The sequence below is a fragment of the Spathaspora passalidarum genome (assembly GCF_000223485.1).
Source record: "Spathaspora passalidarum NRRL Y-27907 unplaced genomic scaffold SPAPAscaffold_1, whole genome shotgun sequence".
Taxonomy (NCBI): Eukaryota; Fungi; Ascomycota; class Pichiomycetes; order Serinales; family Debaryomycetaceae; genus Spathaspora; species Spathaspora passalidarum.
Window position 1 is genome coordinate 1,614,981 of NW_006767425.1, and position 20,494 is coordinate 1,635,474.

At 39.1% G+C, this 20,494-nt stretch overlaps 9 protein-coding genes across 9 annotated transcripts; 4 read left to right on the forward strand and 5 right to left on the reverse strand. All coding sequences in view use genetic code 12, as the record gives it.

Moving 5' to 3' along the window:
• Positions 1–100: 100 nt before the first annotated feature.
• Positions 101–2,121, forward strand: SPAPADRAFT_64512 (uncharacterized protein; the record flags this gene model as incomplete). The annotated part of the gene is made up of 1 exon (XM_007372733.1): positions 101–2,121. One exon carries the CDS (start codon positions 121–123, stop codon positions 2,023–2,025), a length of 1,905 nt encoding a protein of 634 aa, XP_007372795.1.
• A 192-nt stretch (positions 2,122–2,313) lies between these two features.
• Positions 2,314–3,876, forward strand: SPAPADRAFT_131286 (uncharacterized protein; the record flags this gene model as incomplete). Its single annotated transcript, XM_007372734.1, has 1 exon — positions 2,314–3,876. The coding sequence occupies one exon, from the start codon at positions 2,314–2,316 to the stop codon at positions 3,874–3,876; it is 1,563 nt and encodes a 520-aa protein (XP_007372796.1).
• Positions 2,335–4,698, reverse strand: GRX3 (monothiol glutaredoxin; the record flags this gene model as incomplete). Its single annotated transcript, XM_007372735.1, has 1 exon — positions 2,335–4,698. One exon carries the CDS (start codon positions 4,657–4,659, stop codon positions 3,925–3,927), a length of 735 nt encoding a protein of 244 aa, XP_007372797.1.
• Positions 4,699–10,015: 5,317 nt separating this feature from the next.
• On the forward strand, positions 10,016–12,475 carry ADR1 (DNA-binding transcription factor; the record flags this gene model as incomplete). Its single annotated transcript, XM_007372736.1, has 1 exon — positions 10,016–12,475. One exon carries the CDS (start codon positions 10,037–10,039, stop codon positions 11,177–11,179), a length of 1,143 nt encoding a protein of 380 aa, XP_007372798.1.
• ZCF26 (Zcf26p) lies at positions 11,348–13,480 on the reverse strand (the record flags this gene model as incomplete). The annotated part of the gene is made up of 1 exon (XM_007372737.1): positions 11,348–13,480. The coding sequence occupies one exon, from the start codon at positions 13,478–13,480 to the stop codon at positions 11,348–11,350; it is 2,133 nt and encodes a 710-aa protein (XP_007372799.1).
• A 251-nt stretch (positions 13,481–13,731) lies between these two features.
• On the reverse strand, positions 13,732–15,505 carry SPAPADRAFT_146575 (uncharacterized protein; the record flags this gene model as incomplete). The annotated part of the gene is made up of 1 exon (XM_007372738.1): positions 13,732–15,505. The coding sequence occupies one exon, from the start codon at positions 15,376–15,378 to the stop codon at positions 13,732–13,734; it is 1,647 nt and encodes a 548-aa protein (XP_007372800.1).
• Positions 15,506–15,720: 215 nt separating this feature from the next.
• Positions 15,721–16,297, reverse strand: SPAPADRAFT_58607 (uncharacterized protein; the record flags this gene model as incomplete). Its single annotated transcript, XM_007372739.1, has 1 exon — positions 15,721–16,297. One exon carries the CDS (start codon positions 16,186–16,188, stop codon positions 15,760–15,762), a length of 429 nt encoding a protein of 142 aa, XP_007372801.1.
• A 191-nt stretch (positions 16,298–16,488) lies between these two features.
• Positions 16,489–20,064, reverse strand: ZCF25 (Zcf25p; the record flags this gene model as incomplete). Its single annotated transcript, XM_007372740.1, has 4 exons — positions 16,489–17,665; positions 17,720–19,257; positions 19,495–19,622; positions 19,725–20,064. The coding sequence occupies 4 exons, from the start codon at positions 20,062–20,064 to the stop codon at positions 17,356–17,358; spliced, it is 2,316 nt and encodes a 771-aa protein (XP_007372802.1).
• On the forward strand, positions 16,695–17,336 carry SPAPADRAFT_58608 (uncharacterized protein; the record flags this gene model as incomplete). Its single annotated transcript, XM_007372741.1, has 1 exon — positions 16,695–17,336. A coding segment is annotated over one exon (642 nt), but the record flags the coding sequence as incomplete, so codon positions are not given.
• Positions 20,065–20,494: the final 430 nt, after the last annotated feature.

The window sequence follows — 20,494 nt, forward strand, 5'->3', positions numbered from 1 at the left end:
CGATTGTTCTCAAGGCACTCAGAGTGGAACGGCTTGATTGTTGTAGCCGAATAAAAAAAAAATAAAAAAAAAATCATGACATATATCAAACTGTCTCTTTGCTCATAGCACTTCCACAAGATGCAACATCAATATTCAGAAGATCCAAATCTAATAATCAAACCACTGTACTATAGTAATGGTGTGCCCGTATTCACACCCACTTATAACCAATTCCACAACTTTTATCAGTTCAATAAAGCTATAAACCAGTATGGGATGCAATCTGGCATTGTCAAGATTATCCCTCCTGCCCATTGGAAACACCAGTTAGAGAAACTGAAATGCTATAACCACGACAACTTAGAAAACAACATCACCATACGCAATCCAATTGTGCAACACATTAACCAAGTGAGCCCAGGGGTATACCAACAGGAAAATATCGAGAAGCAGAGAAAATATAGTATTTTCCAGTGGAAACAATTGGCAGATCAGCAGAACTTCCAACCTCCAAGAACAAGCACAAGAAAGAGATCGCGACAGGACGACAAGGAAATAGTCGAAGACTCGCCTAGAAAGTTACGTCATACCCATTCCGACTACAATATCGACATCCACGAGTTTACTGATGACCGATGCGCTGAGCTTGAACGAATATACTGGAAGACTCTCACCTATGCCGAACCCATGTACGGCGCCGACATGATCGGCTCAATATTCCCTCCCAATATCAAATCGTGGAATGTAGCTCATTTGCCTAATATTCTTGACCTAATGGACCGGAAGATCCCCGGAGTCAATGATGCATATCTCTATGCTGGATTATGGAAAGCGACCTTTGCATGGCACTTGGAAGACCAGGACTTGTATCTGATCAATTACTTACATTTCGGTGCCCCCAAGCAGTGGTACCTGATCCCACAGGAGTATCGAGACAAGTTTTTCAATCTAATGAAGGAGATATTTCGCGAAGAGTATAACCACTGTCATGAGTTTTTAAGACACAAGACGTTTCTTGTGTCGCCACAAGTGCTTGAAAAACACGGGATCAAAGTGAATCATATAGTTCATCGTCAGGGAGAATTCATAATTACTTATCCGTTTGGATATCATGCTGGATTCAATTATGGCTATAATTTGGCCGAATCAGTTAATTTTGCTCTTGATGATTGGTTTCCTTTGGGGAAGGTGTCTAATAAATGCGAGTGTATTAATGATGCTGTGACTATAAATATTTCCCAGTTGTGGAGTAAGTTTCATGGAGTAGAACCGGACGCTCCAGTGAAGCAAAATCAGGACAATAGTCATAGCAATACTCACATCAGTAATGGTCACGCCCAGAAAAGGCCAATAGGGCGACCAAGAAAGAACAGTGTTCGCAATGATATTCCTAGTGAAGCACCCGAAGAAACACCCAGTGAAACACCCAGTGCAACACGGGAATGCTATTTATGTCCCAACAGCTATCCGCAAACATCACCATTGTTTGACCTACTTCCAACAGACGCAAATCATAAAATCCACCGAATCTGTGCCAATGTGTTTTCAAACCAACTACAACTTTCAAATAACAAAATCTCAAACTTGCAGTCGATTTCCAAACAACAAAAACAATTAAAATGTAATATATGTCACCAACCCAACGCCTGCATTCAATGCTCGTATAAGAAATGTTCTCGTTCGTTCCATCCAAGCTGCGCATTATTTGACGGAGTACAGTTTGACATTCCTGATGTGTATTGCAAGTATCATCGATCCAGACAGTCATCTAAGCCTGAGCATGTTATTGGGAAACTAGTCCAGTTTAGTATCAATGGGAGATATTTCTATGGAAGAGTGTTTAGTGATAACATTTCCGAGGAGACGGTCAATATTCAAGTGCTTCCAGGGTTGTACGATATCATTGAGGTGAGCTACAACAATGTGCTATATTGTAACTATAACGAAAATATGAACTATTTAAAAGAAATGATAGTGATGGACGATGTGAATGCTGATGACATTTCTAAAACTAGAAGTGGGCGAAAGATAAAGGTGAGTTAGATAGACGATTAACTGTATCTATACATGTTTTTGGTTGACATTTGTTTGCACCCAATAAATATTTTGTACTATTGTTATACATCTCGCGTGTACCGTTTAATGCGCTATTGTTCTACTCGTTGTAAGCTGTTTCTTTAAGTTGATACCAACACACAAGTACAAATTACTGTTGTACTATTGATGAAATCAGTCACCTTTAAGTATGGCATCTGGTAGCGCAACGCGTTCGATTATAAACGCGCAAGTTTGTTTATATTCAACTAACCATTTTGCCATCTGGTTCATGGCATGAGCAAGAGAAGGAAATACCAACCGGTCGAATCCTCGTTCGAGCAAATAGATTCCGACTCTGATGACAGCATCATTGTTCTGAAATCACCTTCTCAGTCGCCACCACGACCACCGCCATCTTCAGTCCAGTGGATCGACAAATATGCCCCCATTTCAACATCAGACATCTGCATCAACCCAACCAAACTAACCCAGGTAAGAAATGCATTGACTTCTATGATTAACCACACCCTGACCTCACGCGTTCTTGTGCTTTCCGGTCCTTCAGGATGTTCCAAGTCCACCACGGCGAAATTACTAGCAAAGGAGTTGATTGACTCGTCTGATTGTCTCGTGGAATACAACGAAACTTTCGATATTGAGGATTTCTTGAGTAATTGTCGCTACAGAATTGGTCCCAACCTAGCCGTAGTATTGATTGAAGAATTACCCAATGTGTTTCATGCACCTACATTAGAGAAATTCCGAAACTCACTCCAACAGTGGATCAGTTATGACGGGGAGTTGCCTCCGCTCGTCATATGTCTTACCGAGATTGAATATGGGGAAGGTGAATCGTGGTATAACATTGAAAATACATTGACAGTAGACACGGTGTTCGGAAGGCTGTTGGCTTCTCAAATGAACATCATCAAGTTCAATCCTCTTGCCGTGAGGTTTCTTAACAAGACAATATCGAATATCGTCAAGAATGAACCGGTGTTTAACAAGATAAACAAGGTCAAGTTGAAGCTGGTCCTTGATCAGATGTACAAAGTCGGTGATATCCGTCTGATTATTTCAAATTTACAACTATGGACGATATTGAATAGTGACACGGTATGTCTTCGTGAAAATCAAATAAATCTCTTTCATGCAATTGGAAAGATCTTGTATTCAAGCTCGGAATTCACCCATATGAACAAGGAAGACGTGGACCACCACTCCATTGATCAAGTTCTCTCCCAGTTTCAGGACAATCTACCGTTGGTTAATCTTGGATTATTGGAAAACTATCACATTTTAAACACATCTCAATTCCCCGTCCAACTTGCGGCAGATATAACTAACGACTTGAGCATATCTGATATCGGTGTGACTGACATAGGTATACGGTCTGCCCGCGTGAATCTAAGAAAGCTCACGTCCACTAAACGACAGGACCAAATTAGGTTTCCCAAGCAGTTTAAAATGGCCAGGCTAGCACGAATCACCGCGGGACAAGTGCGCGATTACCAGAGGTACATTACACCTAGAAGCTCCTTTAATGATTTGAATATGATTGACGGATATTTTCTTCCCATGATATACAACCGACGGTATAAACAGAGGTATAGCTATAATAGGCTAGGCGGCAAGTTTAAAAAGATTTATGATGATGAAGTAGAAGACGAGCGGGTGGATTACGATCAATTTCAAGACGAGATCAAACGGAAAAAGTTGGAAGATGTGGAACTAGATAGCGAGGGAGAGCTAAGTGATCCGATACTGGAAAGCGACATGGAAACTGATGCTGATAGCGAGGATGGATTTCTGTCGGATCCTGAATTGGATCTACTTATATCTCAAGGGAGAATATAGACTAGTTTAAAATTATATATTAAGATACATGTATATAGTCGGAGCCAATTATGCGCCTGCTTCCAAGGCATGTTCGAAAAACTTTTCATCCTCTTCGATACTTTCCTTTATGATATCCAAGCCACCTTGGAACTCACCGTTAATGTATAATTGAGGGAAAGTGGGCCAGTCACTAAACTTCTTCAACCCTTGTCTTACAGAATCATCCTTCAAGATGTCAAAGAATCCAAATCTGATCTGGTGTTCTCTTAAAATAGCCACTAATTGTCTTGAGAAACCACATTGTGGAGAGCTTGGAGATCCCTTCATGAATAACATGATTGGTGCGGCAGTAGTCAACTTCTTTAATCGTTGATTCAACTCGTCTTCTGATTCTTCAACCTCTTCAACTTCCTTCTTCTGTATAGCTGGTGCTGGTGCTGGTGCTGGTGCTTGTGCTTGTTGTTCTGGGGTATTGCTGAATTGGTTTAATGCACTGACAAACTCCTTAGGGTCGGCTCCAGATAACTCCTTCAAGATGGTGGCATTACGTATCAAGATAAAGTAAGGCACGGCATTGACTTCGAATATCTCGCTTATTTCGCTCAAGTCGTCAGCGTTAATCAGGAGGAATAATATACTGGGATCGTCCTTCTTGGATTCGGCAATGGTTTGGAAAACCGATGTCATGGTCTTGCATGGTGGTGCCCACTCGGTGTAAAAGTATAATGCAATTAATTTAGAACTGTCATCCTGGGTGAGTTCAGTGAACTGCTCTTGTGACTTGATTTCAATAACTGGCATAGCTGGTTAGTGTGAAAAAGACTTGATTATTAATTCGATAGTGGCTAGAATTCTTCTTCGGTCGCAGAACCACAGTGGTGATGTTTTTTTTTCTCTTGTGGTAGTGCCAATAATTACAAAAAATCACGTGAGTAGAGTGAATCAGTTTCAGTACGGCCATTGCAAGAAAGCCATTGAAATACCAGGGACTATTGACAAAGGGGATTAGACATGGCTAATGAGCCAATGGTTTAAATTTCAATATATAGTGCAATTAGATTGGTTTAAGTCATCCTCTAGACTTGGCATGTTGAGAATGTTGGGAATGTCATGCAAGCTTATGCAACTAAAGCCGGACAATAGCATTCTTGACTTTAAATATGCAGACACTCCGAAAATCTTATCCTGCAAGATAGAGCACATGTACAAACTAAACTAAGGTTCTAGCATGCATGTTAAAATACCGGGGGAGGGGAGGAGGAGGGGGCGGGGGGGATAATTCTTCGGACTTGTTGATAAGTAAAAGAGTAAGCAATTTGAAATTTTGATAGAATGTGTGAAGGTACTCTATACTAATACCCAGTCACACATCCAATCTGATCTAATATGGTTGATGCTATCAGAGTAATAACAAAAGAGTCACCACCACCACCACCACCTCCTCCCCTCTCTTTCGGACTATTCCAATTTTCTTCTCTCGCTTGTTTTACAGCGCCATGACGACCGTGAAGTCCGCACCAGACAAAAATAACTCTAATGTTGAATATGCAATAATTTTTCTATCTTGTTCTTAATCCCAACAAAAGAAACGCCGTACAAACAATGAATTTCTCTTCTCTAATTGGGAGTCGGATCTTGATTACACGTAGATTTAAATATTAGTGCAATTTATCTTCAAAACTGTCAGAGGGGTGTTTGTTTTTTTTTTTGCAACCAAATATCAAAGCGGAAAAAAAAACACTCAACAGACACAAACATTTCCCAACATAATCTCAACAAAATCCCTAAACACATACCCCCTATACCAATACTCAATCCTCACTTCTATAAATAGGGGTAAGTTTTCCTTTTTATTTGATTTGATTTTTCTTATCGGCAAATAAATCTTTTAATTGGCAAATCTCCCATGAGTTTTGATTCTGCATGGTTGTGCATGGTAAGTAGGGGATGTATAGTGCTTTAACTCCTTTTGCATGTTGAAATCCCTACTATCATACCATAATATCCAAGCTCGGTTAGTTGAATTCACACATAACAAGATACACTAACATCAAAAAGTATTCAGCGGCCATATCGTAATTCATGTATTTGGCTGGTGTTCACAAGATTCATTTTCAATGTTTCCACAAGACACAAGTTTGATTTATCACAAGAGGAAATATTTCCAATAAATCCGACCATTGCATTGAGAATGTTTTCTTAGATGCCAGGACGAAATTGTGTGCAGTGGTTCGTTGTAGGAATCTTAATGGCTCATTTATATTCTCCTATTGAGCAAATTCTAGTTGTAATACATCAGCAGTGTGCGGAAATTATCCGGGTGGGGCATTACAACCAGATCCAATCCAGACATCGACGTTGTAATATAACTCGTAGATATATAGTGAAGTCAAAACCCTTGTTAGTAATTTGGGGCCAAGAGAATATTTCGATGAACCCATATATAGCATTGAGGTTTATTTTTTGGTGTATTACTGGGTGTAAGTGGAATTACAACCAATAGCAACTGACTACTTTTCAATTCTTGGCAGACTTGCTTCCATATGGTCTAAGGTTCCTTCCTCTTTTGCGTAGAGCACTTGGGTGTTCGTAGATGAAAATTGCAAAACAAAAATGATGTCATAACATAGTTGCAAGGTCAACCTACTTTATCAGTTACTGTACACAAAGAAATAGGCAATCCCTTCCGAATAGACCGTTGAAGAACATTACGGGGATTAAGGAGCTAAAAATATTATCTAAATAGTTTGATCATGGAACTGAAAAGTGCTACTACATATTATCACATGGTGACACTATTGCGAGAGAGTCAGAAAAAGGTATAAAATCCAAGTCAAAAAATCCGGAGTTTGACATATATAAGCGCCACTATAGGCGCGGGTATGCAAAAAATAACTCGGAGTTGCGCATTGTATGAAAAAAAATAAGAAAAAGTGGGGTAATTTTTGTGTTGGCTTTCTTCTTTCCGACAGACATTTTTTTTTTTCCTGATTTTTTGGGTTTGTTTTCCTCAATTGGGTTTACCGCATTGCGCCCGCCACTGAGCCCGTGTCCATGGTCCCCCACAGATAGAAAAAAAAATTTCGTCATCTCCTGGAAATGCAGATGGTTGGTTTATCAATTGAACGGTAGGCGGCAAGACCCTGTCGTAGATCAAACTGATATGGTCGGGTGATTTTCCAGCGATGGTTCCCCACCTATATCTCTATAATTTTGCCCGATCTAGAAGAGATTTTGTTTTGTGTCGGGCTTAAGTTCTAGCCTTTCTCTGCAGTCTTTTCGTCACTATTATTCATGACTAAACTCAACAAAAAAAAATTCTAAGCATTCTGCTAAAATTTTATAAACGATTAAGACAAAAAATAATTTAATTTAATTACCAGCACCTTTTGCTTTTTCTTTTTCTTTTTCACGAAAAATCTTTGCTAGAAAAAAAAAAAGTGCCTGACTGGTTTTTCCTCTTGAATTTTTTTTTATTTGTCCCTCCAGACTAATCTGACCAATCAATCGACTTTGACAGACAGTCAAGCTCAATCAATCAATTAATCAGTCGACTATCACGGCCAGCATAGATACATAGCAGTCACTATAGACTCATTACACAAATCCATATTGAACAGTCGACTCTAGTTAGTCCGCTCCTCCCCCAGATTTTGTTTTTGCTTTGTTGTTCAACCACTTTGCCCCCCCTTTTTTTCTTTTTTGCTCGGCGCCCAATTACTCATAACGTCGACCCCCACAAAAGGAAAACCTTTTTTTTCTGTGCTGTCGTATAACAAAGGTTTCTCAGACACAAAAATTCCCACATCCATACATACACTGGTGGACGTACATTAGAAAAAAAAAGGATCTCAGTCTTTTTTTTTTTATTTTGCCTAAGAAAAAAAAGCACACACACGCACGGACAGACAGTTCACACAAATTACAAAAAAAAAGCAAACTAAAAAAAAAGTGATAATTTAAATTTTGACAGCCAAGTTGAGGTTAACTACTTTGGTCATATACACAATACTTCCCATTGTCCACTAAGAGGCATATACACAGATACCAACAACACATGATTTCCCCTAGTCAGCAACAGCAACTTCCCTTTCATATGAATTATAATAATAACACTAATTTACCTCCCAATATTAATGGTATCAATACTCCACTATCAATGACCGACTCAATAGAAACAACCACAACTACAACCAGCAACAAGAAACAAAAGAACATCCCATTGGAGTTGACCGCATACGGTACCACCCCCTCTGGGAAGCCCAGATTATTCGTTTGCCAGATTTGTACCAGAGCATTTGCCCGGTTGGAACACTTGAAAAGACATGAACGAAGTCATACTAAGGAGAAGCCGTTTAGTTGTGGTGTGTGCCAGCGCAAGTTCAGTCGTCGAGATTTGCTATTGAGACATGCGCAGAAATTGCATGCGGGTTGTTCCGACGCAATCACGAGATTGAGAAGAAAGTCAATAAAACGCAACGGGTCCACTAGTTCAATGGCAGAACAAGACCTTGATGAAGAAGGCGAGGACGATGACGATGATGAAGTCATGGCAGCACCTTCGCGCGAGAATGTCGAGTTTAATTTGAACGTGTTTGATAAATCCCGAGTCAATACGTCTAAGGCAAAAGTTGCAAAATTGGCCACAACCAGTAGTCAAACCAAACGAAGTTCGGCATCTTTGGCTACATTACCATCACAGGCTAGCGTTGCCAGAAAGGATTCGCTTTCCCGACAGGTGTTTGATTCAACAGGAAAAAAGGCAAATACTGGTGTCTCGTCAAGCTCGACCATGAGAAGAGGTGCGTCCTTTTCAGCACAGTCGGGGGCTAATTATGCGATAAATATCCCGGAATTCAACGATATGTATCCTCAAACTGAAAACGTCGAATTTTCAACCCCACAACTTGGCCCTTCTACAAACTTTATGGATGATATGAATTGGTTGAGTAGTTTACCTTCAATTCCTGGAATGTCCGACAGTGCAAATACAAACAACACAGGAACTACTACAAACAACGGTAATTCCACCTCTTCTGATCAAAGCAATATCTTTGGATATATGAATATGATTCAACCTTCACAAGCTCCAATATTACCTACTCAACTGAAGATTAAACAGGATTTCGGATACTCCTTTTACGATGTACCGGAAGCGATTCCATTTGAAGAGCAACAGCAGCAACCATCAAATAATGCCCATACGTTCATGACTTTAAGTCCCATAAAACAAGAAGAAGATGACAATAATATACCGACCACAACCAACACCCATACCAGCGACTTGGACTTTCTTTCTGAGTTAAACACGGGATTTGATTTCAATTCTTCAAGTAAGTTTTTGCCAGGTGGCTATTCTTTTTATGGTGATAACCCCAGTGCTAGTTCATCGGGGTTTGATACCAATTCACCACCAGTGATATCGCCAGTGGGATATCCCATGTTCAACAATAATAACGACAATGACTTCAACCATGCAAAGTTGCTAGCACAAACTCCCCATATTGATCAATCAATGATTCATAAGCTTCGCCTCAATAATTATTCCAAGAATAAGCTTTTCACCAACCATATGCGTCATATGATTAACAAGTCATTGACAAAGTATCCCATAAATGGCATCATGACACCTACTATCCCATCCAATGAAAAGTTGGAGTTTTACTTGTTGAAATTCATTGAGATTTTCCTTGGTCATTTCCCCTTTATTCATATTTCCAAGTTGAATGAGTATGAAATCATGAACATGACCTCGAATGAAGATATCAATAATGAAAGTTGTCGTGTTTGTTTACCCTTGTTGATTGCTACTTTGGGTGCATTATTGGCTAACAATAAGAACGATTCTGAACACTTGTATGAAGCTTCTAGAAGAACGATTCATATTTACTTGGAGAGCAGAAAGACGAGTGAACTGAAGACTACCGTCAATCCACTTTGGTTGATTCAATCATTGACTTTGCTGGTTATTTATGGATTGTTTTCCGATAATGAAAATAATGTATATATTGTGATTCGACAATTGAATGCGTTGAATTCGTTGATTAAGACATCGATCAAAACATCTAATTCTCCTATTTTGTTTTCCATAAATGGCGAAGATGAAGAGATTTACAAGAAGTTGAGTGAATCGGAAGCCGAAAGCAGTTCGCTTTTTCAGACTAATCACAATGATGAAATGAAGTTCAAAAATAACATTAATTTACAGCTGCAGATTCGGATTGTGTTTATGATTTACAGATTGAGTAATTTCTTGTTGATGATGTATAATGTGCCCTTGACGTTGTCCGTGAATGACTTGATTGGGTTGAAGGTTTCCAATCGCAACGATGACATGATTTGGAAATTCAAGAATTACCAAGAGTTGAAATTACAAGGGAAACAATTGTCGGATTATTTGAATGGTGAACATATCGTGTTTAAGGATTTATTGATTAGCTTAACCAATGATCAGAACCAGCACATCTTGGCCAATAAATTGTCGCAGTTATGTAAGTATGGATTCATTTGCTTAATTCATGGGCTTTATGAAATCAAACAGTACCAGCAAGTTACAGATGTCTATAAAATTGTGGACGAGATTTCCAAGTTTGTTCCTCAAGCGGATACAAAGCAGGATTTTGAACAGTTGGATTTTGTCTTGTTGACCAATTATATCAAGATTTCTTCTTTGATTGATTTCAAGTTGGTTAAGGAACAAAGCTGGTTGAACAATTTTGACGAATTGACAGCTAATTTCAACAAATTGTTGGTTGATTCCAATTCAATTAACGAGTACGATTATTTGAAATTGGTTGATTCTTGTTTGATGATTATTAAGTTGGTCTTGTTTAAGCTGGAGATGACGGAGGACATTAGTTCCATTGAGTCTTCTATTCGCATAATTGATGAATTAACTACGACCAAGACTACTAATCTCATTCATTCCCAGATGTTATTCCATGTATTTATAATATTGACAATTTTTTCGATATACATCATCAAGAGAAATGATTCTGCAACCACATCCAACCCGGAATTGATTTTCTCATTAAATCACAGGTTTTCAATGATTTTGAAATTGTTTGAAAAGATTGAGACATTGTTGAAGATGAAGTATAATAATGACAAGTTGGAGTACGATTTTATTAATTTGCATTTGTACAATAATTCCAACCACGGATTAGAGAAATCGTTGTATGTTTTGAAGATTGGAGAGATTGTTTTGAACTATTTGTATGATTTGAACATTAAGGTTGTCGTATTTAAGAAGTTGGCGGGCAGTTTGGCACAAATTAGAAAGTTTTTGATTGATAATGAGAGTAGAATTGAGGGGAGGTAACGACGAGATGTTAAGTTTTTTATGAAGGTGGATTGAGTCTGCCTGTTATGTTGTACATTATTTTGTATAGATATGATTCTTTTAATACTATTTATTACTTGTATTTGTTAAATATTCTGTTACTACTACTACTACTACACAGGTTTGTAATACTAAAAACAACTCCGGCTAACGCTCAAGAGTGTTTATATTTATTTCTCCCATACCATACATAAACATATCCAAAGGTTGACTGACAGAATTTTCAAACAACGACAGTGTAGTTGAACTTTCGGACAAGTACTGATCAACCGATTGCCCCATGGTCGTCATGGGCAATAACGCACCAAAATTATCAATAAAATCATCGTAGTTAAACATGGGGAACTTTTTGAGCACCTCCTGTTTAACTTCCTGTTTCACCTCCTTGTCGTTTCCATGAATGTCAAACCCAAACTTACCCATTAATGCCAGCTGCATCAGTTCAATAGAGTCATAAAACCGTTGACTCATTATATTGCGGTCACTATAAAATTGAAATACCTGTTTTGCCGTATTGAGATACCCCATCAGATTAATCCGCAGGTAGTCGGGATCATCATAGCTGCCATTTAGTTCGTAGTATAACATTGACATTCCGATTATTAACGCAGCATTGAATGTGGCATGGACTACCCCGTAAGATTCGACCCTCATGGGTAAGAATTGAATGTAACCAACGTAGTAGTCAACTAGTTGTATCACCAAGATTGATGATTTGACAGCAGCTTTTCCAAAATTGCAAATGGCGATTTCTTCAATGGATTTCATACGCTTGGAAGCTTTCTTCTTTCCAGCTTTAACTGCTATTATATACATGAAAAAGGGGCGACAAAGTAAAATAATGGCGTATAATTGAGAAAGATGGACAAGCAACAAGGGGATTTTTGCATCGCGTATAGTATCAATGCTATGGTGAGTTCTGCTATCGGTGTTTTCTACCACTTTATCAATTTGGATACATGGTGGCAAATTGACTGACCATAGTTTTAGCTCAATTGCCAACTTTTCAGCAATGATTCCATTCATCTTGTCGCTGTGGCTGTAGCAATTCTTGATGATTTTTCCTGTGATTCTGTACAACTTTGTTGTCTCAATCAAGCAAAGAAGTTTTTGCGATTTGATTTGGTTTCCATCACGGTCAATTTCAAAAATATCTTCATTGTCAAAATCATCATAGTCGTAATCGTCAATGTGTAATGGTCTTCCATGCAAAAGTGAAACGATGTAATCGTTCACATATAAACTCTTGAATAATTTCCGGCGATGGCGACGGTATCCTGGGTCATCAAATGAATCATTGATAAATTTACGGTGAAGACCCAATGCTTGAGCGTTACGCACAGCAGTACCCAACATAAGCCAAGCAGTATTGCGCTGTTGTACAGCCTGATAGTAATAGTATGCCATAGAATAAGCTTCACTTACCCAAACCTTATTCTTGTTGATGTAGCGATTAGCCAAGTCCAAACCAAACTCCATATAATTTGCAGCCAGGTGCGTGAATTCGGCTACAATTGGGTCTTGGCAAAGTTCAGCATACTTCAACCCTACACCGATAACCAAGTTTATCAACGAGATTTTGTCTCTGGGGCAATTAGCACAGGTTGGATCAGCATATACGAACTCTACTGTGTTCTTGGTAAAGTAATTGGTATCAAAGACATAACATACCTGATTGATGTTTATTAGAAAGACTTCGAATATTCGATTGAATGTTTCTCTGGTGGGTAATGGCGGAGGCGCGACCACATCCTCGCTTTCTTCTGGTTCGTCAACTATAGGACATGTTCCTTGTGTTGTGAACTCTGATTCACCAAGTTTGTCCTTGAAGATCGCACGACATTCAAATAAAAGAGATAGTGGCGATGTCTCACCGAAATATCGCAAATTTCCCTGAGAATCAAAAATTAGTTTTGGAGGGTCCTCTGGTTTAACCATCAATTTATGACCACCGGTTATATCATTGGCGTTGTTGATACCGTTATGCAAGGGGAATATGAGTAAGGGTTGGTAATGCAGGGGGATGTTAGCCTTTTGTGTAAGCAAATTTAAGGTTTGGTTGTCAATAACTGGCTTCACTACTTCCTTTTTGATTTTACGCTTTTTGTTCTTGCGGCGAATAGTTCGTCTATCGATTATACTAAACACACACTCAAGTTTCTTTTTGGTGCAGAGGTTGCATGGAGATTTACCACTGCACTTAAATTTTCGTTTTTTGCAATAATCACATGCGCGAGATACCTTGGTGCGTTTGACACCTTCGTCTTCTGGTTCACTCATATCAGACTAGAGAAAGAAACAGGTTGGAAATTTTACATTATTTTACCAAAGTCTGACTAATTTAGGGGGATTTGGTTATTTTGATCGGAATTCCATTGTGGAGAATTTTTGGGGGCCCATTGTTTGTTTTTGTGTGGGGACGGTCTTTGTGCCTCGGTTTTTCGGACTACCCACGGCACCAAGAAAGTACCACATACGAAATCTATAATAATAATAATATGTATATATATATATATATTTCTATAGATTTATTACCACCATTCTGGTGCATCGCTACCGTTTGGTCTACTGACACACTTGTACCCTAATTCAAGACTATTAAATTCACAAACTGGTCTCAAAACTCTAATAGTTCCCTTGAACCCTTCACTTTCCATGGAAGTGAAGTAATGACCGTTGTTTAAAATATCTGGTTGTTGCTTAAGCAAAGCCTTTAATGCAGTGTTACTGATCTTATCAACACTATCGTAATAATGTAACTTCAAGAAGTCAGCAAAGATTGGATTTTCAAGCACTTGTGATTGCCATATTTGGTCAGGGTAAGTACCTTGCTTTAATAATAATAAATCATACTGTACTAAACTTGACTTAGCCCAGTATGAACCTCCAAACTTATTTCTCTTGTAAATGGCCACTAAAATAGCAATGGCAACCATACACCCAGTACCATAGTCACTCATTGGGAATGGTGGCACCATTGGTTGGTTGTTACCCATACTGGTACCTTGAACCCAAGCAACACCAGAGGCACAATCGGCAATTTGTTGCCAACCAGCACGACCACTCCATTCACCAGTGAACCCGAAACAATTTTCAGAACCGTAGATGTACCCCTTGTTTCTTGATTGGGCCAATTCAGCTAATTTCTTAGGTCCATAACCTAATTTTTCAATAGCACCGGCACGGTATCCGTCAATCACGACATCGGCGTCTTTTAATAATGCTTCAAACTTAACTCTGTCTTCGGCGTTCTTCAAGTTCAAGTTGGTAGTGTGTTTACCCATGTTACCATCAACTTGGAAAAATGGCACGTCTGGGAGGGTATCGTCAGCAGTGACTTTTATAACGGTGGCACCATATTCAGCCAAGATCTTACCAATAGTTGGTCCAGCGATAATTCTGCATAATTCCAAAACTTTGATTCCTTCAAGGAGCTTTTTGGATGATGTGGGGGCGAATGGAACTGGTGGAGTGGAAGTTTCCAAAGCGTCAACTTCGAACTCTGGGGTGTTGCTGATGGTTTTACCGTGAGGAGTTTCTAAGAATTGTTCTGGCTTTAATGCTTCAATACCAGCTTGTTTGTTTTTAACATTCAAAGCTTCTAATTCATCACAGTTGAAAGTGTCTAATTTGTCTTGGTAAATCTTGACGATTTCGTCATAATCAGTCATACCTTTGATAAAAGTTGGCAAGCCAATCATTTCTAAAGTGGTGTTGGCTTCCAAACTACCATGGATGTGGTAGTATCTTCCGTCTTTGGTTCTGTACAAGTTGGCACTCATTCTACGGTATGGATCAGATTGAGCTTGGTTCAAATCGGTAGGCTTCAAATATTTCAACACTTCCTTCTTGTCACCTTTGAAATATCCATCCACAGAAGCACAGTAAGTGGACATGAGGAATAATAAAGCGTGTTGCAAATCGATCTTGCATGCATTATCAACTTCAGTGAACCTAGAATGGGCAAGACCTAAAGCAACAGTAGCTTCAAGGGCTTTCAATGCAGAAATCATTTCTGTTTGCTTTAAAGGACATGGAACACTTAATTCAGCACGATCGTTGTGAAATTCAATCAGTTGAGCATACTGTTTCAATTCACTAGGAATTAAAGGCAGCTCGATAAGAGTTTGGAAAATACGTTGTGTTTCACTAATAGGAGAATAACTTTCAACAGTCATGATTGGGGTTGTTCTACAAAAGAGAAAGAGAGAGAGAGAAAGGTGAAATTAGTGATTGGCCGGATTTACTTTGGTTTATGTACTATTTATGTTTTAATTAGCGGAAATTACTTCCCTGTCAATATTTATTTTTGTCATTTCTTTTCTTTTTTTTTTTTAAATCTTGCGAATATCCGCGATGTTTTCTTCAAGCGGAAATTAATTAATTTACCCGGGGTGGGTTATATTGCGGGTACGCAACACCGGTGGTGTCTAACCCGCAATAGTTATTACTAATGACGTGTTTAAACAATGAAAATGTACGATTAGCTGATTGGCAACGGTGATACTACATGCATATGTGTGCAACAATAGCAAGTTTCAATTGTATATTTACTCTATTTAATCTTCAGCCAAGGCCTTAGCAGTAAGACTAGGGTCTAAATAAACTTGGTAAAATTCCATCTTTAAATCTTTGGTCAAATGCATACGAGCAGCCCATTCACTGGTAATACTCTTACCATTAATCAAAGTATAATCAACATATCCATTGATCAAAAGAGTGTTATTATCTTCGACCAGAGCAACATTCTCAACAACGTGATGACGTTTAGTGACAACCTTCCACATTCCCTTACGTAACTCTATAATTTCATTGTGTCCTTTAACACGGGTTGATCCCATAATCAATGGGGCATCTTCAGTGAAGAAATTGAGGTATGGATCACGGGTTTCAGTTAAGGCTGCAGGTGGAGCAACATCTGAAGTCAAGTAGAAATCAGTGATGAATTTCTTGAGCGAGCTGGTTATAGTGGGGGAATACTTAGTCATGATGGTTTGGGTGGGGGTGGGTAGTTCTAGAAAAAGACAATTGAATAAATGCTGGAGAAACAGGTTCCTTAAAAATATGCCGTTCTATCTTTCCTTGCTCTTGCTTGCTGGAAAAATCCCCGATGCAGGGTTGCTGTTTATTTTGTGGAGTTTGCATTTTTTTGTGCATGGTGCGGAAAAAGGTTGTCAACTACGGATATGCCAATATGCAGATCGTTCCATCTTCCCCCAATACCCAATTGGGTATTTCCGCATTTGACTCCATTATTAAATTTTTCAACTTTCCCTCCCCCCAGTTTTATTTATCTTTGAAACATTCTAAACACAAGCTACTACTACTGCATTCCTGTTCTCCTTTGTCAGCAAACATGATCAGTGCATTCACCAAGACCAATCAGTTCTATACCCTTCTCAATCCAGGCAAATCCACCGTGGTTGTCTTCCTCCATGGACTTGGATCCTCGCAAAACTTCTACTGGCCCTTGGCAAAACCATTATCGCAAGACCATACCGTATTGTTATTAGACCACGAAGGTGCCAACAAATCAAAACTAACCAAGAATGACTTAACATTGGCTGACTTGGCCCAAAATGTCAGTGATACCCTCCATGAACTTTCCTTGCAAACCAAGAAAATCATCTTGATTGGCCATTCCATGAGTGGGATGCTCGTTAATTATATCAACATCCATAGTAATTTACCAATCTACAAGTCAGTACTTATTGGACCAGTACACCCTACTCCAAAATTAACCCAGATCTTCCTTGATAGAATCACATCCTTGAAGGAATCACAATCACTTATTCCATTCTCAAATACTATTCCGGAAGCAGCCACCGGTGACAAGTGCAGCGATTTGAAGAAAGCATTTATTAGACAATTGATCCAAGGAAACACTGTTGATGGCTACATTGCCAACTGTCATGCGATCGCCAGTGGTGCCAGTTATGACTTGGACTACTCTAAAGTCAAACTGCCTACTTTGGTCCTCTATGGAACTCAAGACAACACTGCTCCATATACTGGCTGTGTTGAAGTCATTGCCAATGGTATTCCTGACGTCAAGGCTGTCCCTCTTGATGTGGGACACTGGTTGGTTATCGAAGATGACGAAAGCGTCTTGAAGGAAATCGTAGAGTTTATTTAGATTTATACAGTTTATACACCTATTCTTTTGCACCCTCAAATAATAAATCGTTAATCCCAATATTATACATAAACGCATCAAGCTCATTCCTCTTTTCCGTGTTTGTAGTGATCACAGAATTAGACACACTTGGCACAAAAAACTGTTGGAAATTCATCAAATGCTCCAATTCAGTCGACGTGGCAATCTCAAACGTATGTGGGAAGCTAGAAGGCAGCTGTAATTGCGATTGAATAACAGCTGGTGTTTTAATTGGGAATTGTGGTTGTGAAGTCACGGATTCTGGAGAATCAAATGTTAGGTGTTGTGGCAATGCTTGTGGGAATGGACTGGGTACAGCCATATTCTGTTGGCCGTTATTCATTTGGGGATATCCCTGGTACTGTGATTTCTTGAACGCATTCTCTAATGCCCGATACATTTTGGTGACAATAGTATGAAATCGAGCTGCCGTGGCACTCACTTCACTGTAAAATAACAAGATCGACTTGGCAACCATCAATTTCTCAGCAAGTATATCAATGGTAAACTCGTCCGGTTCATAGACATTTGTTTGTCGATATAAGATCGTCAATCCCAAGATAAGCGATGCCATAAAACAGCAATTCACCAACACATACAGTTCCATTCTATGGGGATTGTGTTCTTTGAAGAAATGTATTAATTGAATCATAAGCACGGAAGATTTAATGCTGGCAGCACAAAAATTACTCATTATTGCCTCTTGTTTACTTCGCTTGTTGGGTGATTCGTTTTTGTTTCTCTTGAATAACAAATACATGAAAAATGGTTTACTCAATAGAATAATCCCATATAATTGTGACATGTGAATCAATAACAATCCATAATTGTCCAGTTTAACTTTATGCAACGGATTATCCACTGGTGAAGTAGTAGCAGTGCTACCTTCCACATCTAAGATCTTGTCAATCTGGATAGCACTAGGAAGGTTTATTGACCACGTTTTCAAATCGATAGCTATCCGTTCGGCCCGAAGCAAATCCACAATCCCATCAATATAAAAGTTTTGGATAATCTTGCCAAGAATAATAGCAATCCTGGCATTGTAGTTAAGAGAAGTGTATTGAATATCAAGTGTCATTCCATCAGGCGCATATACGGTGTCATCATCATCCCCAGTATCATCCCAGTCGTAATCACTGATAAGTAATGGTCGACCAAGAAGAATTGATGAGATTCTATCACATATATACAACGACTTCCATAATTTTCGACGGTGTGTCACATAATTCTGATCCCGGAATGATTCATTAATGAATTTTCTATGAAGTCCTAAAGTCTGGGCGTTTCTTATCGCCGTGCTCAACATAAGGAATGATGTACTTCGCTTTGACGTGGATTGATAGTAAAAATATACCAAGAAATAAGCTTGACTGAGCCATAGTTTCCCATCATCGATGATATTCCGCATGAGATTAAATCCACTTTCAAAGAAATCTGTGGATGTGACACCGGCCGGTTTCATTTCTTCCACAAGATAACTATTGGCCTTTTCTGCAAAGAGCAACCCAAGGGAGAACACGAGATGAAGTAAAGATAGTTTCTCCACTGGTGCGCGTATGGGGTTTTCATAAATATAATCAACAATATTCAATTTGAAATCCTTCATGTCGAAAATATACCATGTTTGATTGATATTATTCTCAAAGAACTTGATCATAACATTGCAATGGTCCCGTCGTGGTAATTGCATTGGTGGTACAACGTTGATTCTGGCAGTGCCGTCTATAATGTTGACACCTTGGGGATCGCCTGTGAACTCCGATTCACCAATTGTCGAAGTGAAGATGTTCCTACTTTCAAATAAAAGTGAAAGCGGGCTACTCTCTCCAATGTACCGTAAGTTCCCGGCTGTATCGAATAAAAGACGAGTTGATTTCCCACTGTCGTTGGACAACCCCTTGGCTTTACCTTTAGATCTGGCGGAACTATGACTGTTTACACTGCCTGCTGGTGAAGACTTGTGATCAATACTAGCATCTGATCTCTTTCTCTTTCGTTTACGTGATGAGTCAAGATGATGTAGACTGCTGGTGGTGGTGCTTACCGGGGTACTTTTCAGATGATGCAGTTGGTGGTCTACCGGTTGTTGTTCCTCTTGTTTTAGTGGTTCCAGCACGGCTACATTCTCTTCTACTTCGTCTTCCTCGTCTTCTTCTTCTTCTTCTTCGTCATCTTCATCGTTGGTACTGCTCAAACTACTGCCGTCTTTGTCTTTTTCCAAAGGGAATGAAAGTAAAGGTTGTAGACTCTTGGGTATATACCCTGGACCGCCAACTCCAGATTCTTCGTTTGTAGACAGATGGGTCTCGTGAAGTGAATTAGATGGTGTATCGTTGACATTACTAATGGAGGAAGATATATTACCAGACATTTTCGTGGCTATAAGTTTATTATGCTGAATCAACTGGTCATCAAGCGGTATGTCCGGTTTCAGATTCTGTCGTTGTGCTGGAGTATTGGTAGACATTACCGACACGGCCGTCACTGTAGAACTACTGGACTCTCTTCTTTGCCTGTCATTCTTGTCCCTGGCTTGATTTCCCTTGGTGGTTCTTCTATCAACTATGCTAAACTGACAAGGAATTTTCTTTTTGGTGCACAAATCACAGGGGGCGACTCCACTACATTTATATTTTCTTTTCTTGCAATAGTCACATGCCTTCGTGACCTTCTTCCGGGGCTCTATCGTGACGAATTGTGTCATTGTTGCCGTCATATTGCTGCTTACAACCCAACCCAACACAAAGTTGTTGTAAAAAAGTTTTAGAAAAAGCGTGAGAGTCAGAACGAAAAAAAAAAATGATTTTTTTTTTTGGTATTGTTTTAACAAAGGGTTTTTTTGTCTGTGTAGATGTAAAAAGTGAGGGGCTGATTGGGGGTTTGCAGTTATTAATTCCTTTAGGACTTGGTGACAGTTTTCCAAGATATGTATGACCAGGTTACTTTCCATGCATTAAATTTATTTGCGGTCTAACTTCAAAATGTTATCGGCGGCATCTCGCAGAATTTAGATCGGCTTGAGTTAAATTGACAGGGTTGGAAAAAAAAAGAATGTCGGCTTGGAACTAGCTGTGATCAGTGTTTCTCCTCTTTGTCCATAAAATATTGCCTCAATAATACGAGATTTAATAGTT